Source organism: Miniopterus natalensis, chromosome 9 (genome assembly GCF_054644295.1).
Source record: "Miniopterus natalensis isolate mMinNat1 chromosome 9, mMinNat1.hap1, whole genome shotgun sequence".
NCBI lineage: Eukaryota > Metazoa > Chordata > Mammalia > Chiroptera > Miniopteridae > Miniopterus > Miniopterus natalensis.
Window position 1 is genome coordinate 70,784,959 of NC_142089.1, and position 24,229 is coordinate 70,809,187.

The window sequence follows — 24,229 nt, forward strand, 5'->3', positions numbered from 1 at the left end:
GCGCCCGCGCGGGGGCGCGCGAGGCCGCGGGGAGCGGTCGCCTGGCCAGCCTCGCCCCTCCCCCTCAGCCCTCCTCGCGCGGCGGCGGGCGAGGCCCCGGCGCGGGGAGGGGGCGGAGAGCGGCGGGCGCCCGAAACGGCCCTGAGGCTCGGAGCGCCGCGCTGGAGCGGCGCGAGCCCGGGGGGGGCGGGGAGGCGCGGGCGGGGGCGTGCGTGCGCCGGGCGTGGGGGGGGCGGGGGCGGGGGCGTGGGCGTGGGTGAGGAGCGCGGCGTCCGGGAGCGCGGGCAGAGGGCCGCCGGCTACCCTGGACAGCGCATCGCCGCCCGCCGGGTCCTGCGCCGCCGCCGCGGATCATGGTGAGTGGGGCCGCGCGCCGCCGCCGCCGCCGCCGCTCTTTCTTTCTTTCGCTCCTGGGCGGGAAGGGGCCGAGCGGGCGGCGGTGCGGGAGCTGCGGGTTCGACCGCTGGAACCCGTCGCTGTCCGGGGCCGGCGGGTCTCGGGCACTTTGTCCCGCCCCGCGGACCCGGCCCGGTCCCTCGAGGCGCCCGCTCGCGTCCAGCCCCCTGTGGGATGCACGCGGCGGCCGGCGCCCGGGATGCGCGACGAAACCGCCCTCTGCCCGCGGCAGCCATGCCCGCGGGCCCCGCAGCCCCGTTCTCCCCGCACACGCTCGCACCCTCCGCCCTCCGCTCCGGGCGCGGGGAACGGCGCTCCCCTCGCGCGGCAGCGACCCCGCGTCGGGAAATTCTGGGGTTTGGGCTCGAAACGGTTGGATTCGCGGCGCCGCTGCGCTCCGCGCCCTCGGCCGCGGGGGTGTGTCTGCGCGCTCGCCGGTGCCTCCGGCTTTGCAGCGGAGTCGGGGTAGGTGTCCACCTGCGTGCGGGACGGGGGCCTCGGGCGTGTTCTCTGAACAACTCCTCACTCCCGGCTCCCAGGCCAGCAGTGGCCCTGCTGGGCTTGGCTCCGGGAGAGGTGGCGGCCGCGGGGGGGCCGGGGCGGCGAGCCCGTGTCCCGTGGGCCGCCCGGAGGCTGGCGGCGGAGCCCGGCCCCGTGGCTCCGGGGAGAAAGCGCGGTGCCATGCCCAGGCGGCCGCTCGGTCCGGGGCAGAACGCGGAGCCCGCGCTTGTCTTCAGTGGTCCGTGTTGTATCTTTGCTTCTCCCCTCCCTCCCATAGGGTTTTCTCTCCACCTCGGGCTGGTTAAAATATGCTAATCCCCGGTCCTTTTCCCACGCCATCTGACACTGATCAGCCCTCGGTTTTGCCCTCTCTGCCCTTTGACGTGCACATTCCCTGTCTGATTCATATGCGAAGCCCTTTTTTTCTGCCACTTTATCTAAAATTCCAGTCTTTCCCACCCCACTCACCACAGATCAGATTCCCCTCGACTGCTGCATTTTTTCCTTCAGCATCTGATATTTAACTTACTATCCACTTTGTTTATCTTTTTAAAATCTTTATGGTTGAAAGTATTAAAGATCCCCCCCATTGCCCCCCTGATTTTGTTCATCTTGTTTATTGAATGTGTTCCCCACTAGAATGTAAGTTTCCTTAGGGCTGAGATTTTTGTCATTTTCTCCACTGCTGTATTTCTAGTACCTACAACAGCGCCTAGCACATAGTAAATGCTCGGTATCTTTTTAAGATTAACCCAGTGAAGTAGCATACTTTATGCTAAAGTACAAATGGGAAGCAACAGTGCAACTATAAGGATTATCTATCCAATTGACAATTGATGAGAATCTCAAGTGAAGTTGGAGAGGAGGGATATTCTTGGAGAGAAGAGAGTGGATTTAGTGGCCCTCAATGAGAGGAGTTGTGGGTGCCCATCTATTATGCCTTGACACCTTGGCACATGAGTGGACAAATCATTTTTAGGGCTAACTGGCTCTCTCCTTCCAGGTCTGAACCTTTGTTCCAAATTATTATGAATTGTAATGAGTAAGGGACCAAGTCCAAGGATAACTCCCTAATTGGATGGAAGAGTCGTGGGAATTAATCGGAAAGAGCCAAAATTAAAGGCAAGCTCTTAATAAGCTCTACTCTATACAATTGTGATTCTTCCTCTTTAGATAAGCATTTCTCAGTAACTTTGGGTCTTTGGAGGAGCTATTTTTATAAACAAATCCAAGTCATCTCATTATTTTTAAAAAAGGCAGGGAGTGGGAAGGGTCTGGGGTTAAATTCATAAGTTAGTGGGGCCTGTTGAGAGACACTCCTTTGGATTCATGTCCAACATGAGCAGTCTCACAGTGTCTCTACTAATTAGTCTTATTCCAAAGCAGAATTCTTCCTTTGAAATTCCCTTTCATTTTTCTATTTCTATAGTGTAAATTGATGGCAATCCTTGTTTTAAGTCTGGGGAAGTGATTTTTATATAATTTGAGCCAAACTGCTTGATAAAATTTACATGGGCACGTTTCTGAAAATGATGTAATTATAGCTATCCCTGTATAAGTTCAGCGGTTCTATGATTACCGCCTAGTCCAGATAGGTGGTAGAAATTAAAGATAAAAAGGAAAGGAAGATAAGTTTGTATTTGAAATTAAAACCAACCAAACAAACATAAATGAAAACCACCTTATTTTTTTATCCCAAGATTTTTCTATGATTCCAGTCAGAATATCAAGCCATGTTCTCTCTCTGTTCCTCGAAAGTGTTGCATTTTCAAGGAGTACAAAACCCGTTTTTAAATTATCCAGTTGGGTAAGCTTAATTTTTGGTTCTTCAACAAAAGGTTGCAATTTAATCCAGTTCTCTCCAAAACATTTAAATCACAGTTTGGGAGGTTCAAACACTTTTATAGTTTGAAAGACAGTGTTTAAAATTTAAACGGCTCCATGTAACCTGTCTAGTTATATTCAGAAAACAGGGCCGTGTTGTTCATGGTTGTGCCCACAATCATCTCCATTGTACCATCTAACTTGATGACTTGGGTTTTGGGGAGTAGGCATTGATAAAAGACAAGAAGTTGCCCTGGAAACTCTTATTTAGGCCCAGCATGGTGAAAATATGCCAACATCACTAGCTTATCATAATTCTTAAGTTACAAATTTACACATTTGTATTTTTTGTTAATCGAACTAGGACATCATTGGTGTATTACTAACTCAGACAATGAACCATTCTCATAAATTGTTAGTTTAAATATAACCATTTAAAAATCTAACAATTTAATCATTGTGGAGTATATAACTTGTTCTGGAATTGATGTGGCAATTTAGGGCTTGAGATCTGGGGTCAGTCAGGAGTTTGAATCCCAGGCCAACATTTAACTATGACCTTGGGCAGATTAACTTCTTTAGGCCTCAGTTTTTTCTTTTGTAAAGGACGACTGTAATATTTCCTAAGGTTATTGGGAGGAACAAATAAGACGATGTACCTAAAATAAGCATAATGCTTTGACGCTTGGTAAATACTATTACAACTATGTGTTCTTTTTCTCCCATACCTGTTTTCGGTTGAGAGACCTCAGAATGATGTCTGTGATTCACTTCTTCCACTTACGTGATGCTAATATACATCTCTATCAGCAGTGTCCAGTGGAAATACAATGCAAGCCATGTAGTAATTTTTAATTTTTTAGTGGTCACATTAAATAGTAAAAAGAGATAAGTACAATTAATTTTAATGTATTTTATTGAATTCAATACATGCAAATATTGTTTAAACATGTAATCAATGTAAAAAATGTTAGTGAGGTATTTTATGTTCTTTTTTTACATGAAATCTTCAAAACCTGGTGTACATTTATACTTACAGCACCTTCAGTTCAGCTAGCCACCATTTCAAGTGCTTGATAGCCACATACGGTGAAGAGCTACTGTACTGGACAAAACAGCTCTAGATGATACACAGCTTTCAAGCTTACCGCTTATCTATCAGACCCTTTCCACTGGTGAGAACTCACTGCCACCCTAAACCTAGCATTACGAAAAGAAAGCTCATCTTTCAGACTGTCCTCTCTGTTCCCTTTTGCTGTTAGTAATTCCACCAGCTCTCAAGTCTACTGTGTCTGAAATCTGATTCTTACTCTCTTTTCTTTTCTATTATTGTATAATAATCTCATATTTTTACTTGAAAATATCTTTAAATCTCTTCTCCTTTCCTCTCCAGCCCCCTTTCTTCTATTCTTACCTTTTCTTCAGATCTTCTTTTTTGTGGTCTCTTTCTTTTTAACTTTTTCACTTTAAGTTTGTTTTTCTTCAAGGCCAGATTCATTGCTTTCATGTATTAACATCACACTTGGGGGCTCTAGTCTCCTAATGTGTTCAAAGATTCTCCCCCTTCCCTTCTTGAGAAATGTAGTTCTCTCCCTCTAAATCACTGGGCTCCGTGCTCTCTCTCTTCTTTCATCAGCTCTTCTTCATGGTGTCATGAATGCCTTCTCTTTTATAGCTTATTTCCATGCTAAATACCTTTCCTTTATCAGATAGCCAAAGCAATATAATTACTTTGATAATCTGATATTACAATGATCCACCCAAGTAAAGAAGCACAAAGGAAGGAGAAAAATAAACCATGGAAGGGGAAATGAAATTATTATTTGAGCTTTATCTACCTTTCAAGAAATACCAGAGTTCGTGATTAATAATAATAATAGCATCAACCACACATGATGACACTGTACATTCATTCACTCAGTTCTTTATAGGAAACAGCACTTTCTCTGTGCCTAATAAAGGCACAAAACAAAAGAATAACACTGGACCAAGAATCGGGAAACCTGGTGTCTAGTCCTGGCTTTATTAACTGACTCTGTTCCCTTAAGTCACTCAGACACTGTTCACTCACCTGCAAAATGGGATATTTTTTTGTAAGATCATTTTATCAGATCCCAGTAGAGCTGACCACTGGCTGTTCTTCTCACTGGATCTTTCCTCCAGGGAGCTGTAGGACTGTCTTCTTAATACGTTCTTAATTAGACCTACTATAACCACTCCGTTTAAAACTGGAACCTGCCCTCCCATATTCACACATACAGGATCCCACTCCGCTCTTTTTTTTCCCCCTGTAACACTTTTAACCTAAATATTTACTCATTTGTATAGCACTTGGAATCTTCTAATGATTTACTTACCATGTTACGTGATTTTATTTGTCCCTTCCTACCTGACTGCCAGCTTTGTGAGGACAGATTGTTGTTTCCATTGCTCAGTGACATATCTCTAGGCAATTGCCTGACATACAGTAAATATGAAACAATTGTTTGTTGGTAAAGTGAAGGCTAGTTCCCAGTGCAGTGCTCTTTTCTCTTCACATCCCATTTACCTTTCATAAAGGATGAATTGGGAAGTGAACATTTGCTTTGCAAATATAGCCACAGTACAGGTCCCTCAAAGAACAATCTCTTTGATGCATTTAAAATGATCACAATTCAGTTTAGGCATGTTTCAGTAATAGAGTGCTTCATCAAGGCATGTGTGGCTGTGTAACCTTTTAGCAAGTGATAATGTATATGTATTCCGACAACTATATTTATACTTCACAGTCATATTTTGGAAGGGGAAGAAAGGTTATGTCATTTTTATACAGTGAAATCTCTAATTATAGCATTATGTTGTTACTGAAATAAAAATGAAATTTTATCTTAATAGTAATATAAACAAAGGTATGATTCATGAATTTACTGAATAATTATTTTACATATATTTGTTGTGCTTTTTGACTTTTAGGTATCACTTAGATTTACTATAAGTATAGTATGTTTTATATTTATTTATTAATCAGTTAAATGTTCTTCAGTGCATTTTTATACACATTTTCTCTTTTGACACCTCAAAAAAACTTTTTAAAGAGGCAAGTCCTGTATAAATATACCTCCTTTACTGGTGAGAAAATTGAGTTTCAAAGAAGATAAATGATTTATCCAAGGTCATATACTAGAGATAGTAAAACCAGGTATAAACCTTCTGATTCCAAAAATATCACCTCTTCTACTCCAAATAGCCTTACCCATGAGCCAGTGTAAATGCTCTCTCCTCATATGAATGTGATGAAAGCAATAGCACTTGTCCCTTTTAATGTAGATGAATGAAAAATCAGAATGACTTCCCCATGTAGTTTCTTTCCCATGAATTATAAGAATAGATAGATGGATAGATCAATATATAAATATATATACATTTAAACATTAAGTATATAGAACCAAAAGATTCATTTTCATATATATGGAAAATGGAGCATGCAAGGGAATGTGTAATTTTAAATGGAGGTGATCATGAACAATATATGTACATATCAAACTTAATCTTATTAGTATAATAAATAGGGCGATTCACATAAGTAGACAAGTAATTTACAAAGGAAGTAAAGTAGTCACTGTTTTTGAGTAGAATGAGTGCAGTATTGAGACATTGCTCAAAGACACCAATGGTAGCTTTGCACATAAATTTTTGTTTCATAATGAGTTCATCATTTGGGCTTATTTCTAAAACATTAAAGATTTGAATTCATCTATATGGATAAGCAGAATTTGGTTAATAGAATCTTTGAGTTTAACAGATATTATGGCTGCTGAGGGGGGAGCTTATTTTTTTTGCAGGGTCAAAGTTTACTGACTGTTACACTGAGGAGTTAGATTAAAAATTAACTAAAGACTTTAAAGAAGAAATCAGAAGGTGTCCATAATGCAAAAATAAAATTAGACCATTTTCAGATTTCCTGAAAATTCAGTTCTCATCAGCCGGCTTATTCTCTGCCTCTGGGTGGTCTGTGCAGCGTCGTCTATGGCATGGGGAGAAAGGAGCAGCCTCTGCTTTGACCCTCTCTGCCCCCAACTGTAGCGGCTTTCCTTAAATTGTTACCGGGAAGATTCATTCCCTGGAGCTGGCAGCTTCCTCGGTTTTTGGAGATGCAGATTTCATGACTTTTTATGTCAGTGGTGAAGGTCATGCTTGAGAAGGAGGGTTGGCTGAACTTTCCCCTAGGCAAGATGGCACTTAGAGGCTGTTTCATGTCCCTTTCTCCATCGGCTGGGGAATTGTTATTCTTTTGTGTTTTCAAGGAAAGCATTACCTGCTTTCCTTTGGTGCCATTCTCTATTCAGACTCCTAGAAGGAAAGAGCACCGCACGTGTCACAGTTTTTTTGAGATTTATTGCCTGTAGTCTGCTTCAAACTCACCAGCACAGAGCAGCCACGCCAGTTTCACTGTTGGGTGAGCCCTGTTTCTCCATTAAACAATGGTCTGGTTATTACACGAACCCCTTAAAGATCCCGCTACTGCTACTAAAATGCTGCCATGTCCCTTTTGTAAATGAGGTTTACCATATCATCCTCTTTTTACAATTTTTAAAAAGTCCTCACCCGAGGATATGTTTATTGATTTTTAAATTTTATTTTTTTGTAAGAGAGAGGTGGGGAAAAACCCACATCGACATGAGAGAGAAACACCCATCAGTTGCCTCCTGTACTTGCTCCGACTGGGAATCAAACCTGAAACCTAGGTATGTGCCCTGACCGGGAATCGAACCCACAACCTTTTTACTGACCTTCCTAATGTACAGGACGACGCTCAACCAGCTGAGCCGGGGCTTCTTTTTACAGTTTGAAAAGTAAGTGGAAATATCCCTGTTGTAATATATTTCTGAAAACACTAATCTTATCAATGCTTGCTTCAGATAAGTTACGTAATATTCTTAAGTCCTTAGTGAGTGCAAACTTTGGAATTAATAGTTTGCACTACTTCTTTTGAAGGAGATATGCTTTCTACATAGAATACCGTATTCTTTAAAACTGATACCAAGGAGACATGAAAATAGTGAGTTTCCAAAAAATATGTACACACACTTTATATAATTATAAAGGCAGTGTTTATTAAAATACATTTTGTTTTCAAAATTGAGCTGTTAGCTATTGAAGTATGTATACATTTTCTTGGGATACCCTTTATATCCCCTCAGCAAACTTTTTTATTTTTAATATGTCTTTATTGATTTCAGAGAAGAAGGGAGAGGGAGAGAGAGAGATAGAAACATCAATGATGAGAGTCATTGATCGGCTGCCGCCTGTATGTCCCCTACGGGGGATCAAGCCCGCAACCTGGGCAGGTGCCCTGACTGGAAATTGAACCATGATCTCCTGGATCCTAGGTCAGTGCTCAACTGCTGAGCCACACTGGCTGGACCTCAGTAAACTTTTGTCTAAATATATTGATTAACTTACTCATTCAGCACATGCTCAGTAACAGGCAGTGTGTTAGGCACTGTCGATCTAAATGTAAAAGACAGTCCAGTGCAAACAGGCTCAGTAGCTGAGCCTTCAGGTCACTAAGGCGAGTAAATGTGCTTTCGTGTGTGTACCATTTTATCAACTAAAAGACTTAGTCTAATAAGCTGACTAGTTATTATAAAAAATAAAAAAAGCTGATACTAAACCCCTTTACTTTTTTTTTTTAATTTATTTTATTATTGAAAGTATTACAGATGTGCCTTTTACTTTTTTACCATGCGGTTAGGGCCAGGAGGTGGTTGGTAATTAAAGAGCCCAAGTCATCAGGATTGATAAAGCGGAGATCTCGGTTGTGTCTGCTGTGATACCAGAGTGCTCAGGAGATGAGTCAGCCAGTGAGAGGAGGAAAGATCAAACCAGCTGTGTGAGAGGCAGCCTGGGTGTAGAAGGAGCATGAACTTAGGGGTCGGACAGACATGGTTAGGGGCACATTCCCAGACTCGGCGAAGCCAGGCCGATTGACCCAGAACCTCTGAGTGAGGGGCCTCGGAACCTGCGCGCCAGGAGTCAGGTTCACACAACTTTGGAATCTAGTGCTCGAGGGGCTCAAAGGAATGAGGGACCGCTTTCTAGCAAAAATGTTACCGTATACTTCATGACGGAGTTGGGATCAATGCTGAATCTTGAATAGGTTGGATTTTGATATGTCAGAAAAAGGGAGGAATGTAGAATTGAGCAGAACATTCCATTTAAGGAAATAAGTGGGTAAGGACCCAGAAAGCAATAACAGATGTATTTGAGAAACACTATACTATGAGCAATTTATGGACAAGGTCATGTTTTCAGAGAGCCTAGTATAGGTTTAGGTACTCAGGAAATTTGTGAAGGCTATGGACCAGCTGGATAATTGTATGGATCAGTTAAATTTTGAGTATTTAATCTGAAGCTAAGAAGTTTCTTCTAGATTTTGTAAACCATGTTTTTAAAATGGAGAGTCAAATGATGAAAGCATCATTTAGGAAGATTCATCTGGTTCCATAATATCTAGGGCTGGGAAAGCCTGGAGACTCTAGAGGGGATAAACTAATATGTCGGTTCTTTCTTTCTTTCATGTTACCAACTTTTGAAAACTTATCTCTTTAACCACACACTCCTGGGTTTAATTCTCTACTTCATTTATCTCATCTATAAAATATGTATAACACTTACTAAAGATTGGGTCAAATAGGATAATATATAGAGAGCTCTTCAACACAAGCTAGCTTGGATTAGACCCAAAACTGGTGGCTGTGACCCACTGAAACTTAATCATACTCATCTTTACAACCCTTACTTGTTTGTGTGTGCTGGGAAGAGAGCTTTACCTAACAACTCATCTTCATGTATTTACATTGTAAAAATTCTTATAATCCTGTGATACGGATATTAGAGTTAACATTAAGGACCTTTTCTAGAGAGAATGAAAAGTGATAAAGATTTTATTCTCTGATTTTCTTTTTGTTCTTTTTCTTTGAGCTACATGATTTCTGTTAATTAATGAGAAATTTTTTTAAAGAGGTTGTTTCAAAAGTCTTTCTTGTCCTGGCTGTGTAGCTCAATTAGTTGGAACATCGTCCCATACATCAAAAGGTTGTGGGCTCCATCAATAAAACAAAAAGGGAGCCCACTGTATGGGAGAACATATTTGCCAGTGATACACCTGATAAGGGGTTAATATCCAAAATATATAAGGAACTCTTACAGCTTAACAAAAGGAAGACAAACAGTCCAATTAAAAAATGGACAAAGGACCTAAATAGGCACTTCTCCAAAGAGGACATACAGATGGCCAAGAGACACAATGAAAAATGTTCAACATCACTAATCATCAGAGAGATGCAAATTAAAACCGCAATGAGGTATCACTTCACACCTGTCAGAATGGCTCCATCAACAAATCAACAAACAACAAGTGCTGGCAAGGGTGTGGAGAAAGGGGAACCCTGGTACACTGCTGGTGGGAATGCAGACTGGGGCAGCCACTGTGGAAAACATATGGAGGTTCCTCAAAAATTAAAAATGGAGCTGCCTTTTGGCCCAGTGATCCCACTTCTAAGAATATATCCTAAGGAGCCAGAAACACTAATCAGAAAGAACTTATGCACCCCTATGTTCATAGCAGCGCAATTTATAATAGCTAAGATCTGGAAACAGCCCAAGTGCCCATCAGTAGCTGAGTGGATAAAAAAGCTGTGGCAATTTACACCATGGAATACTATGCAGCTGTAAAGAAGAAGGATCTCATACCCTTTGGGACAGCATGGAGGGACCTGGAGAATATTATCCTAAGTGAAATAAGCCATCAGAGAAAGATAAGTACCACACGATCTCACTCATATGTGGAATGTAATAAACAAAATAAACTGATAAACAAAATAGTTCCAGAGACATGGAAGCATGGAACAGACTGAAGACTCTCAGAGGGAAGACGGGGGTGGGGAGAGATCAATCAAAGAACCTATATGCTTATATGCGTAACCCAAGGACACACGCGGTAGTATGGGGAAGGCCTGGGGTGGAGTGGATGTGGGGTGGAGGGGATCAGTGGGGGAAAAAAGGGGACATTTGTAATTCTTCTAAATTTTTTTTTTTTTAATATATCTTTATTGATTTCAGGGAGAGGAAAGGAGAGGGAGAGAGAGAGCTAGAAACATCAATGATGAGAGTCATTGATCGGCTGCAGCCCGCAACCCAGGCATGTGCCCTGACCGGGAATCGAACCCCGATCGCCTGGATCCTAGGTCGATGCTCAACCTCTGAGCCACACCCGGCCGGGCCATCTGTAATTCTTTCAACAATAAAGATAAACTGGGGGAAAAAAAAAAAGGTTGTGGGTTCAATTCCTGGTCAGGGCACATACCTAGGTTGCGGGTTCGATCCCCTGTTGGGGCATGTACAGGAAGCAACCGATGGATGTTTCTCTCTTACACTGATGTTTTTCTCTGTCCCCCTCTATTTCTCCCTCTCTCTCTCTTTCCATCTCTCCCTCCTTCTCTCCCTTCCTTTCTCACTCCCTCTCCCTTCCTCTGTCTCTAAAAATCAATAAAACATATTCTTGGGTAAGGGTTAATAAAAAAGGTAAAAAGTTTTTCTTACTGAATAATTCTCACCTATACATGCACTCATTATAAAACAATGTATTTTGAAAACTGCTTCATGGATTTGAATCACAACTTTAGAAAATCCCCAAAGCTCCATTTAATCAGATTAAGCTGTAGCTGTTTGCCCAGCTGCCTACATCAAACTGCCGATGTCTTGGGATTCTGAATAGCGCTTAATCTGATGCTTCCCCCCTAAAAATTTACCGTGCAAGAAAACAGTTTTCTCACTCTCTGCCTTTCCCACTAGATCGGCATTATTTCAGTTGCTAAAATCCTAAGTAGAGCAGATTATTGGATTTGTATTGAAAATAATGAGGAAAGAGACTACATACATATATGAACACAGCTTCTTTCCCCACTTTTTCCCTGTCAGTTTGGAAGTAGTGAAAATTAATTAGAAATTTAATTGTATGGGGAAAACCGAAATGAGAAGACAATACAAAACTTACTTTGCATGATTTAGGAAGGGACAGTGTTAAAAGAAGCTGAGATCAGGTGAGAACGTAGCCGACATTGGGCATGTTGAGGGCAGCGGATAGACCAGCGGCTGCAGTGAAGGCTGCAGGGAGGGCTGGTCCAAGCAAGGCTGGAGGACTGCCTGAGCCACACGGGATGAAGCCTCAGGTTCCGGTGAAAGGCCATGATGCCCGGGAAAGTCTGGCCTTGTAGCAGACATTGGTGTGGCTTGACTCCCTCTCAGTTCGTTTTCACATAAAATAGGATAATTACACCTTCAACCTGTGAGCAACTGTAGAGGAGCTTCCCACAGTGTCCCTGAACATGGCAATCATAGAACCGTGTTTGTATACTTCTTAATGGAGAGAACGCTTGCACAGTGTCATCTCAGTTGCATGGTATTTCCTTTGTTGCTTTTTTATTTTCTGTTTTCCTAGTTACTATCTGTCTCCCTCACTGCAACATAAACCCTATAAGGGCAAGGACTTTGTCTTATTTACCACTGTAATTTCAGCACTAGAATGGTGCCAGCACATCATAGATACTTAAAAATACTTGTTGGCTAAATGGACAGATGTATAAAGCAGATTTCTCATGTCTGAGCAAGCAGACGCAGAGATTGTATTATTCAGTCACACAACTAGTCAATGGCGGGTTGGGGATTCAGACCTGCTTTATACCTAAGTCTCGTCTTCTACCCCATTGCTTGCTTCATTATACCAACTGGCTTTCCTCATGCCCCTGGTATTTTCTGCAAGACTGAAAAGACAGACCATAAAAAGTGACAGGTTTGACCATGTCAAAATTTAAAATTTTGAAATGACGGGAAGACACCATAGGCTTGATATTTTAATAAAAAAGGCAACAGACTCAGGAGGTATTTGCAATCTATATAACAATATAGATTGTTATATATACAAATGACTTTTGTAAATCAATATACTAAAGACAGGCAATCCATTAGGAACATGGATAGGATTATTAAATGGCAGCTCACTGAAGAGGAAATCTGCACAGCCAATAAACATTTTAAAGACACGAACAACTGCAATAGTAATAAGGAAATGCAAATTAAAACCATTCCACACCATGAACTTGGCAAAATTTAAAATGCTGACAGTAGAGAATCCCATGAATTTTTTAGAGCAATATGGTCGTTTTTACTAAAATTAAAAAAGTATTCCTCAAGCAACATAGCAATTCCACAACTAGATTTATTCCCAGAGACATTCTCACTTATGAGATCATACTGATCTCACAAGGACATAAAGCGACATCATTTATAATAGCAAAAAACTGGAACAACCTGAAATATCCATCAGTAAGAAAGTGGGTGCATAACGATATATTCCATAACATGATGTGACACAATACAGAAGTTACAGCGAATGAACTAGTGACAATTAGGTCAAGCCACAGAAAGATAAGTATGATGTAATTTATATATATGTACAAATGTACAAAACAGTGCTATATTTGTTGTGAATGTAGATCTATAAAAACCTGGACAGAAAGGCTTGACATCAAGTTTATTACAATAGTTAAATCTGAGGAGGGAACTAGGGACATGGGATTAGGGAGATGAGATGTACAAAGGGGATCACGGCTTTATCAGTTATATTCTACTTCTCAGCTCCCAGCACCTAGTAGGCATATTCAAAAATATTTATTGAATTAATTTTAAAATACTTGAAACAAATATGACACCGCTTTAACATGCGATATATTTATTTTACCATTCTCTACATTTTTTGCCTTTCTTTTTTTCCCAAGTTAGAATAGGTTTGGGCCTGGGACCTGCATTAGCGTCTCGGGTCAGAGATCTGGTAGGTGTAGCACATGTAGGACAGATGAGCTCTGGAGCAAGAGGGCCTTTGGCTCATTTTTAAATCCCTCACCCTCCCTTGGCTGACTTAACATCTGAAAGGCCTTACACAGTCAGGCTGAGCATCCGTTCAGTTTTACAGAGTTAAAGGACAATGCAGAAGGTCATGTTTGTCATTCTCAACATCGGTTAAAGGAATACAGATGTTTTCCCATGTGCGAAAAAAGACTAGCCAAATGCTGACAACAATAGCAATTTAATAATATTTACTGAATTCTTACTACGGCCCAGGCACTGTTGTAAGAACCTTTCCTGTATTCGTGCATCCTCACCGCAACCTTTGGAGTTGGTACTGTCATTTCCTTTTTGCAGATAGGGAAACTGAGGCAAGCTGGGGAAAGAAGCATAAAAATAAAGATAGCATTTTTACTCAAATTATACACCATAAATATTTGTGTTTCCTAATCCAAAGTCAGTTGTGAAGGGCTTTTGAACCCAGTGCACGTCCTATCCTTTCACATTCCTTCCTCTAATCCCTCGTTTACCAATGTTGTCTTTGAAAATATTTATGTTGAATATCCCTTGGATCTGTTCCCAGTGTTAAAACTCAAACCGGAATTTTGTTCCTCTCCTTTTTACACCACTACATTTCCTTTTCTAATTTTTCAAAAAGACATCACTGTTGAGGCAGGCACTAATTAAAGAAGAGACATTTCTCCTGTACGATGTCACTCCCTTGAGATTTTCCAAGTAGTGGGAGATATGAGGACATGATATGCCACTGAATTGGGATTTGAAAATGCAGGACACTGAATGAATGTCTGTTAAGCTTCTACTTAGTATTCAGACCTTAGCATACAGATGCTTTTCCAAACATGAAACCACTTAACCTTCATGACGCTGTGAAGTTAGGATTGCTTTTTACTTTTATTAGATAATGGAGATGTTTAGAGATAATGTTTTGCCCAAGGTTATGCAGCTACTTAGTGTCAGAACCAAAACTAGACCCCTTGTGAAACTCCCATTATTTGCAACGAACTTCACTGAATGCCATGCTACCTGTTTTAACTAGTGTTAAGTGACCAATCCCCCCACACAAGATGGGCTAAAAATAAAAATAATCGCCACCTGAGTGGCAGGACGATACAGCTTCCTTGAAGCAATAATGGTTAGTCATGTACTAGCTGTATGAAATTAGGCAAGTTGCTTCACTTCTCTAAATCTCCCTTTCCTTTTTGTCACGGGACATGAAAATATCTATCTCATAGAGTAGTTGAGAGAATTGAGGTAATAGTATGTCATGCGCCCAGTAAACACAATGACCTACTAAACACATTTAACTATTTGCATTTATTATCACTATTTTTATTATCATCTATTATAATAAATGACTTTTGTTTAATTGACTTTTAGAGAGCGGAAGGAAGGGAAAGAGACATTGATGTGAGAGAGGACATGGGTTGGTTGCCTTCTGCATATTCCCCGAGTGGGGATTGAACCCACCACCTTTTGGTGTATGGAATGACCCTCCAACCAACTGAGCCACACTACCTGGGGCTCATCTGTAGTTTTTGTAATGAAGAAATCAGTGATATTGGGAGTAATTTGGAAATTAGGAACTCCTTGATTTTAAAGTTTAAAAAATAAATTTTAAAAAAAGGAAAAGAAAGCCTGCAATCATTATTACAGTGTGGAGGCAGTTTAGTCTCCTGATGGAGATAGCTACTCTGGACTGAAGCCATCGGATCACTGGTCAGCCTGCTTGTCCATACCTGCTCCTAGCCAACAGTAAACCCGCTTCATAAAAGGTGGCCAGCCCCAGCCGGCTTGGCTCAGTGCTTAGGGTGTGGGCCACGGGCCTACGGATCTCGGGTTTGATTCCAGCCAAGGGCACGTACCTCGGGTGCAGGCTGCTCCAGTCACGCGCGAGGCAACCACTCGGTGTGTCTCTCTCACGTCGATGTTTCTCTCTCTCCCTTCGGCTCTCTCTGAAAAAGCAACAAAAAATATCCTTGGGTGAGGACTGAAAAAAAAATGTGGCCAAGCTGAAGAGTCAGATCATACGTAGAAAGTTAATGGAGCAGTAGCTTATCAAGGCAGCAGTAACAAGGGAGGTGTACAATGTTCTAGGACAAGGACCTAGTTGAATCTATTACGGAGTTAAAATGCTACATCCAAATTCATAGCGACACCAAACCCTCAAAGAGGAAAAGACAGGTGGTAACCAAAGCACCTCACATTGTTATGAAGAAACTCTAGTCATTTGGTTGATGGGAGAGAAATTCATGTGTCTGTAGATTTTACCTCCAACAGCCCCAATTAATTCTGTTTGAGGGAATGATATCAGGGGGAAGCTTTTCACTAGGCACAGGCAAAGGAATTGGTTATATCAATAGAAGTAGGGCTTTCGGAGTAAGAGAGGTAATATTTCTTCCATATTCTGAAGATGTGCACTTCTGAGAGCTCTTTTTTAAAAAAAGAGGTTGGCAAACTAGAATAAATCCAGAGAATTCTGAAGATGACACTCCAGGGCTCATTTCATAGATGTGGACATGGGCCTAATACCTGGTATGTTCAGTTCTTGCCTGTGGAAGAGGAAAGGGAAGCAGAAAAGGTCAGAGGGAGGAAGAGAGGGAGGGAGAGGATGGGAAAGTTGAATTTCTGAGGCTGTTTAGCTTAGGAAAGGTGGAGGAGGCGTGTGTCAAACAATGCCTGGCTTCAAATATCTGAAGGGCTCTCGTGGAAGAAAAATACTATTAGTGAGTTTGATTTCAAAGGCAAGAGCTAGGGTCGGTGGGTGCCAGTTGATGGAGAAAGATTTTTAGCTCAGAATATGGAAGGGTTTTCTAAAAAGAAGAAATACTTTAAAAATAGAATGTGCTATCTTAGAAAGCAGCAGAAGTCTTTCTCTGAAGCTTTTCCAGTAAGGTGGGTGAGTTTCTGTCAGAATTATTTAGAAAGCATTTATTTCCAGGCATGGGTGGAAAGTTGAATTAGATGTCTATGATTCTCTGATACTATGAGAGCCAATAAGGTACTGCTTGGTTCGTCCGAGGTTTAAAGTCATTCTCTGCTCTTCCTTTTTGTTTCTATTCATCACAAAACCTCTGGACCATACAGAGCGAATTCTTATGCCTTTATAGTGCTATGTGTTGGGAAAGAAATCCTTACAAATAAGCATGTTAATTTTTACTATAAGACATTTTAAAAGTCATTTTTCATAAAACACAGGTGTGCAAGTTTAAGAAATGGAGATGTAATCACATCAGAACCGTTCAGATATTTTCAAATAGTATTTTACCTAAAGATATTCAATCTCTATGTAAGAAAAGATATTCTTTAGAAAGATTGTTACTCTGTTAGTATAATAATATTAATATTTCATTTAGCTATGTTAAAGTTCATGGGAGCCCTGGCCAGTGTGGCTCAGTTGGTTGGGCGCCATCCTGTGCACTGAAAGGTTTCTGGTGCGATCCCCGCTCGGGGCACATGCCCGGGTTGCGGGTTTGACCCCTGGTGGGGGCTGTGCAGGAGGCAGCCAATGGACATTTCTTTCTCACATCGATGTTTCTCTATGTCTCCCTCTCCCTTCCTCTCTCTCTAAATCAATTTTTAAAAGTCTAAAACAAAAAGTTCATGTGAAATCAGGCTGTCAAAAAGAGAACGTCTGGCCTAAGAAAAAGTCTTACAAGAGTTTTTTTGAGCCAAACTGATGACAATTTCCAGCAAACAAGATCTCAACAGACTGAGAAAATGCTCCGGAGAATGGCACGCAGTTTTGCAACATTTTTTATACATTAGAATCAAAGGAGGAGATGTGGAGGGGGAAATCTCAGAGACTGTGTAAAAAGTAAAAGGGAGAAGCATACTGAAGCCGGGCGCGCTGGCGTTGGCGCTGCCTGTCACTACCAGAACCAGTACGTAGAGACAGGACTGAATCTCTATGGGCGCTTTATTTGGGTGGCCGGCAGTCTGAGAAGACGGCAGGTTATGCACCCTAAAAAGATCGTCTTAATCTCATCTCAAGCCAACCTCTTTTGTAAGAAGAAAAGTGTAAGTAAAGGGTTTGGAATTCAGAAGAAAAGTAGGTAAGGGGTTTGGAATTCAGGGAAAAAGGTTAATCAGATAAAAGCTGCAGTCCTGCAGTTTTCCTAAGCATCCCTTCATCTGCTGACCGGTGATTCTGTATCTGCATCCTGGGCAGTGGACAGTCTCTCCCTGGAGCACAATCGCTCAGATACCATCTTGATCACTTGCAGTCCCCCTGGGGCACAGAGGTTCCTGGAATAAGAATGGCTTTCTACATGTATCAGTTACCAAGCCTGTTAACTATACAACTAAAGCTAAAAATTTTAACTTCTTAAGTTCCCCATCCTTCCCCAGTATTAGTCTTTAACTGACTTATTTCTTTGGCATTAGTTTCATATGGAAGTAATCATTTTGCTGTGGAGCATGTATCTTAGCATTAGAAAGTCTCCTAGGGGGTTTAGGAATACATTTAATTGAAGATCCACATAAAGGGGCACATTGTATGCAAAAACAAGCTATGGTACTGAAAAACATGAAAAGACTGGAAACAACAAATGCCCTAGGCAGCCAAGAGGATGGTTTAGAAAAATCAATACCAAAGAATCCCTCTCTTTGTTTTATCTTGGATACTACTTCATTAACTTGTTTTACTCTATGCTCTCTGGGCTGTGAATTATCAGTCAGTTTCAAACAATAGAGTCCTTTAAATTCTTTACATCCATAATTATGTCTTAACAGGAGGTAGTCTGTAGCTGCACGATTTTCTAATACTGCTTCTTTAACCTGCCCCAGTTCTTGACTGAGGGCACTAATGGCTTGAGAGGTGGCATTCAAAACCTTTACCATAGTGCAGGCTAATCTGCTTATTTCTATGACTGGCATTACAAATATAGTCAAGGAGGTATATATATATGGTGTCCCCAAAAATGTATACACACTGTAACAGCTGATAACTCAATTTTCACTCCTTTTCAGGTTTAATTGATTTGAAATAATAGGTGAAGCCAGACTAAGCTTCGAACAGAGAAAATTTATCCTAAAGTGCCACTAGACTTTTTATTATGGGGATACATAAAAGATAAAGTTTATGGTACAAAACTGGCAACAGTAGATGAATTGAAGGCGCACAAATACCGAACAAAATGATTCTTGATGTTTGCAATTCCACTGCTTCACATTGTCAGCAGTACCTGGACCAGAACGGTCATCAGTTTGAAAACAGGCTTTAACCAAAAAAATTTTTCATTTCTGTAGATTCTTTTAAATTTTAAAAATGAACTGTATGTTAATAAATACCGACTTTATAATCATTCAAAGTGTGTATACATGTTTTTGGGACACCCTGTATTCAGCCGGCTAAAACGATGCAAATGACTTACAGTCAGGTGCAAGGGAGAGTTCCCATCAAGCCCAGGGGCAGTGGGGCTTTGAGGCATGAAAGCCAGGAGAACATAGTCCTCTGGAACTGTTTGCTGGAACATAGGAATAAACAGTTCTTCCACATATTAGAACCACCCTGCAGGCAACTGGAGGTGACCAAAGGCATAAGATACATTAGTGGTGGTGTTGCAGCTTATCTCCACGCCTGCTGAAAGCATAAAACAGTGTTTAGTACAGTTGACAAAGGTTGCACACTCTCCAGCTGGGCCTACATTAGTGACTTTTAAGGAAAACATTTCCCTGTCCTTTGAGTTACCACAGGTCCCGAGTTATAAATATCGGAGCAGGTTATGGTCTTACTGATATGCTGAAACAAATAATTTCCAAGGTTTTCCAGGGGAGTACAAACACCTGCAAGACATGAAGTGAAAGTTTGTTCAACATAGGTTCCTCCTGCAAGACAGAAGTCAGAGACGTTTAGAACATTTTTTGCTAAATATACCCAAATATTTTCATCTCCTTTGAAAGGAATAAGTTCTCTATAACATAGGGTTAAACCAGGGGAGGGGAACATCTGGCCAGCAGCCTATATGGCCCATGAGATCATTTGATCTGGCCCTGCCAAGCACCCACAGGGGGGATCAAAGTCGATAATCATCAGAGAGATGCAAATTAAAAGCACAATGAGGTGTCACTTTACACCTGTCAGAATGGCTCCATCAACAAATCAACAAATGCCTGGCGAGGGTGTGGAGAAAGGGGAACCCTGGTACACTGCTGGTGGGAATGCAGACTGGGGCAGCCACTGTGGAAAACAGTATGAAGTTTCCTCAAAAAATTAAAAATGGAGCTGCCTTTTGACCCAGTGACCCCACTTCTAGGAATATATCCTAAGAATCTTGAAACACTAATCACAAAGAACTTATGCACCCCTATGTTCATAGCAGCGCAATTTATAATAGCTAAGATCTGCAAACAGCCCAAGTGCCCATCAGTAGCTGAGTGGATAAAAAAGCTGTGGGACATTTACACAGTGGAATACTATGCAGCTGTAAGAAAGAAGGATCTCTTACCCTTTGGGACAGCATGGAGGGATCTGGAGAATATTATCCTAAGTGAAATAAGCCAGGCAGAAGAAGGCAAACATCACATGATCTCACTTATATGTGGAATCTAAAGAACATAATAAACTGATGAACAAAATAGGTTCGGTGACATGGAAGCAGGGAACAGACTGATGAATCTCAGGGAAGGTGGGGGTGGGTGGGGAGAGATTAATCAAATAATTTATATGCATAGATGCATAACCTATGGACACAGACAATAGTGTGGTGAAGGACTGGGGAGGGGGTGGTTAGGGGGTGGAAGGGATCAATGGGGAGAAGAGGGGACATCTGTAATATTTTGAACAATAAAAATAAGTAAAAATAAAAATAAATTTTTAGAAATCTAGGAGCTTTTCATAGCTAATTTTTTACAAGTTTTCTTTTTTAAGCATTTTTTCGTATTGATTTCAGAGAGAGGAAGGGAGAGAGAGAGACAGAGGTAGAAACATCAGTAATGAGGGAGAGTCATTGACCAGCTGCCTTCTGCATGCCCCCTACTCGGAATCAGGCCAGCAACCCAGGCATGTTCCCTCACCAGGAATCGAACCATGACCTCCTGGTTCATTGGTCGATGCTCAACCACTGAGCCACACTGGTGAGGCTTCATAGCTAATTTTTAAGTTGATAGTTTTATATGGCCCGCGAATTATGTTATAAATATCTAAATGGCCCTTGGCAGAAAAAGGTTCCCCACCCCTGCTATAAAAGCTCACAGGAGGCTGCCACAGCTCTCAAGCAGGCTGGCTGCCCCCAGACAGTGTGATCCAGTTTTTTGACAAGTATGCGACGGGTTGCGGAATGTCGCTAAGCGTTTGGGTGGGGACTCCTAGGGCAGTACCCTGCCTTTCATGAGTCATTGGGCATATTCCTTTTAGGGTCTCTTTCTGCCAGGGATACTGCCTCTTAATGGGAGTCCCGGCCCCTGGTTTGAGGTCAGCTTTAACGGGAGGCTCGATTAGTCCTTCCTGACTTTACTTTTCTGCTTAGGGAATCCTTTCTTCAGTCCTCAAGGATGCACCTCTTATAATGCTCTAAGAGAGGAAGGCCATTCTCAGTAGGGTCCCATTTGGGCTTGGTTAATGATACTGCCTTTGGTAGGGTCAGGAGCCCCATCTGGATTTCCTTGGTGCAGTCTCCTAGCCTTTTCATTTGCCTTATCCAACACCAACCTCCACTCATCACTCATCCCCCGTAAGCAAAATATTCAGTAAGACTCATATAGCTGCCCAGTTGGAATGGTGGGTGGCAAAAACTGATGTAACTAAGTCATTTTAGTAGGGTCATCCCTATAAGGAGGACTTGAGTTTTTCCAGTTTAACAGATGCTATCTAGAAAACGGAGTATGTGCCCAGTAATACGCAGCAGGCTGGCCCTCTGGCCCTACTCCCACTGGAAGTCTTTGCAAAGTTTATTGTCCTGGCCCAGCAGGGGCTTGTCCTCCAGCAAATTTGGTTCAGGACAGAGAGACCAGCTCAGGCTCACCTCCTCCGGCTCCCACAGCTGAGGAAGGAGGAAGATCCCCAGGGCTGGAGGGGCCGTGAGGACCCTGACCTTGCTCACAGTAGATGTAACATCCCAGTCTTCCTGGTCCCTTTCTGCTGGGCTTCTGCTATCAACCACAGGCAAATTCCCTTTTCTCTGGACCATTAATCTGTTTCCTTTTAATCCTGCATCTTTATTATGCAAAGTCATAAAAGCTTGTACATAAAGTATTTCGTCCTATTTCCCTGATCTTTTACAAAACAACTCTAATTGAGTTTAGTATAGTAATTTAAAGACCAGTTCAGTGGCCAGCGCTCTCTTGAGTCCAGATTATCCATAAGCCAAGCAGTATTACAATAACCGTCAGTCTTGGCTTGCCTGGTATCACCAACAGGACACCTGCTACCCCTGGGAGTTTTCTGTTTGAACTTGGTTCTGAATCTTTGCATGTTCCTTTCTAGAGCAGACTGAAATTTCTACAATATCCATTTTAATAAAAAATATATGTATACAAATAGAACATAGCTGTTATTATTTTATTTGGCAGAGCTTCCCATGTGATTTCAAGTGTATTAAATAGGACTAATTAGTTAAAAACAAACAAACAACTTTGTCTTTTATAAGAAGAAAGAACAAATCTTTGAGGAATTCCAGGGGCCCATTGGAATAACTTGAAGTCATTTCTTGGTTAAAAAAAGTCTCTTAAAATTTAAACTTTGGGAAGGTGGTCAAACTTAACCAGAAAATCATAACATAAACTTTTTGTAAACCTGGGTAAAACAAACACATATTTTATGGTAACAACTTTAAAAGACGTCTATTAAATTTAAACTGGTTTTAATATTAAATATTTTGTGCAGACCACAGGATCCTGCTTAATCTATGTAAGTATTTAATTTCTTTAGGCCAATAAAATATTGCACCCTAGTTATGCCATCCGGAGGCAGAAAACACACTACATATAGTAAAAATCATTTTCTTTTTAGTCATAGGCTTATAAGCATAGGTTAACCAATCAGCCAGAACTCACCCCAAAGGGCTGTTTCCCAGAACCAAGAGGCTTTTTCCCGGAACGAGGCTCTTCCCCCGCATTCTGCCCGACGGAACTCTGTAAGATCACACAAACCAGACCAGAAGCGTCCTTCGTTCCTGACTGACCGAAGTCATAACCCGGTACTGTAATCCTTAACCAGAAAGCACAGCGATTCAGTGGAAAGTGAAGGTGGCCAGGCTGGTGTGACCCAGTTGCTTGAGCAGCGTCCCATGCGCCAAGAGGTCGCTGGTTCCATTCCTGTCCAGACACATGCCTGGGTGGCGGGCTCGATCCCCCTCACGTGGGAGGCAATCAGCCGGTGTTTCTCTCCCATCAATGTTTCTCTCTTTCTCTCCCTCTCCCTTCCTCTCTCTGAAACCAATAAAAACATTTTAAAAAAGAAAGTGAAGGTGATGGGGAGTACTGAGAGTCGGAGGAGAGTCCCAAGTGAAATCACTTGGCAGCTGCTAGGGGGCCTCCACATCCGCACCCTGGCCCCCCAGTGCAGGCAGCCAGCGGGACTCCCCGCCAAATACCCAAGCTCACGGGAGAGTTCCGATGCTCCCCCACCGGAGTCGCCAGAACATGAAACCGCAGGGAGTCGGCACTCGCGCTCCTGTCACCACCACAACCAATAAGGACTGAGTCCCTATGGGCGCTCTATGCAGATGGCGGGTCATGTACCCCAGAAAGACCGTCTGACATCTCATCTCAAGCCGACCTTTTTATGAAGAAGGAAAGTGTAGGTAAAGGGTTTGGAATTCAGGGAAAAGTAGGTAAGGGGGTTGGAAATCAGGGAAATAGGTTAATCAGATAAAAGCTGCAGTCTGGCAATTTTCCCAGCATTCCTTCGTCTGCTGACCGGTGATTCTACCTGCATCCTGGGCAGTGGAAGGTCTCTCCCTGGAGTACAGTGGCTCACATACCATTTTTAAAAAAATATGTTTTTATTCATTTTAGAGAGGAAGGAAGGGAGAGGGGGAGAGAAACATCAGTCAGCTGCTCCTGCATGCCCCCTACTGGGGATCAAGCCCACAACCAGGTGCATGTGCCCAACCAGGAATCGAACCAGCAACCTTTTGGTGCATGAGACAACGTTCAACCAATTGAGCCACACCGATCAAGGCTCAGATACCATCTTGATCGCTTGCAGTCTTCCTGAGAAACAAAAAGGTTCCTGGAATAATAGCTTTCATATGCGTTAATTACCAAGCCTATTAACTCTAACTAAAGCTAAAAAATTTTAACTTCTTGAGTTCCCCATCAGTACTTCTTTTACATTGGTGGGTACAGGATAGTTAAAAATTAGCATTTACAGCACATAGAGATGGTATGTGGGCAACAACAATGTGGTCTCATGCTTTGGTGCCTGCAGTGTGCCTTCAAGAGGCCTGGAAAAGATTGCTCTGACATTGCAAAGGTATGTTATCTTAGATGCACAAATACCATAAATAATTTCAAGGTTAAAGATTGACCTTTGTCAAGGAAGCTGTAGTCCTAGGACGTGACTACCCACCATGACCCTCTTTTAGTTAGGAATTGTTACATTCAGACCACCCTGTGTGGTTACTTTGGTCTCCGGGTTTATAAGGCCTGCCATGTGGGTCTC

At 42.0% G+C, this 24,229-nt stretch overlaps 1 protein-coding gene and 1 pseudogene across 1 annotated transcript in view; one reads left to right on the top strand and one right to left on the bottom strand.

Annotated features, from left to right (window-relative positions):
• The first annotated feature begins 314 nt into the window (after nucleotides 1-314).
• The window catches only part of ELOVL2 (ELOVL fatty acid elongase 2), a 61,203-nt gene continuing 37,288 nt past the window's right edge, over nucleotides 315-24,229 (top strand). The window contains exon 1 of the mRNA XM_087820026.1: nucleotides 315-356. Coding sequence (XP_087676152.1) covers nucleotides 354-356 — 3 coding nt within the window. The 5' untranslated portion in view covers nucleotides 315-353. The remainder of the gene's footprint in view (nucleotides 357-24,229) is intronic.
• Nucleotides 17,992-21,291, bottom strand: LOC148092504 (uncharacterized; annotated as a pseudogene).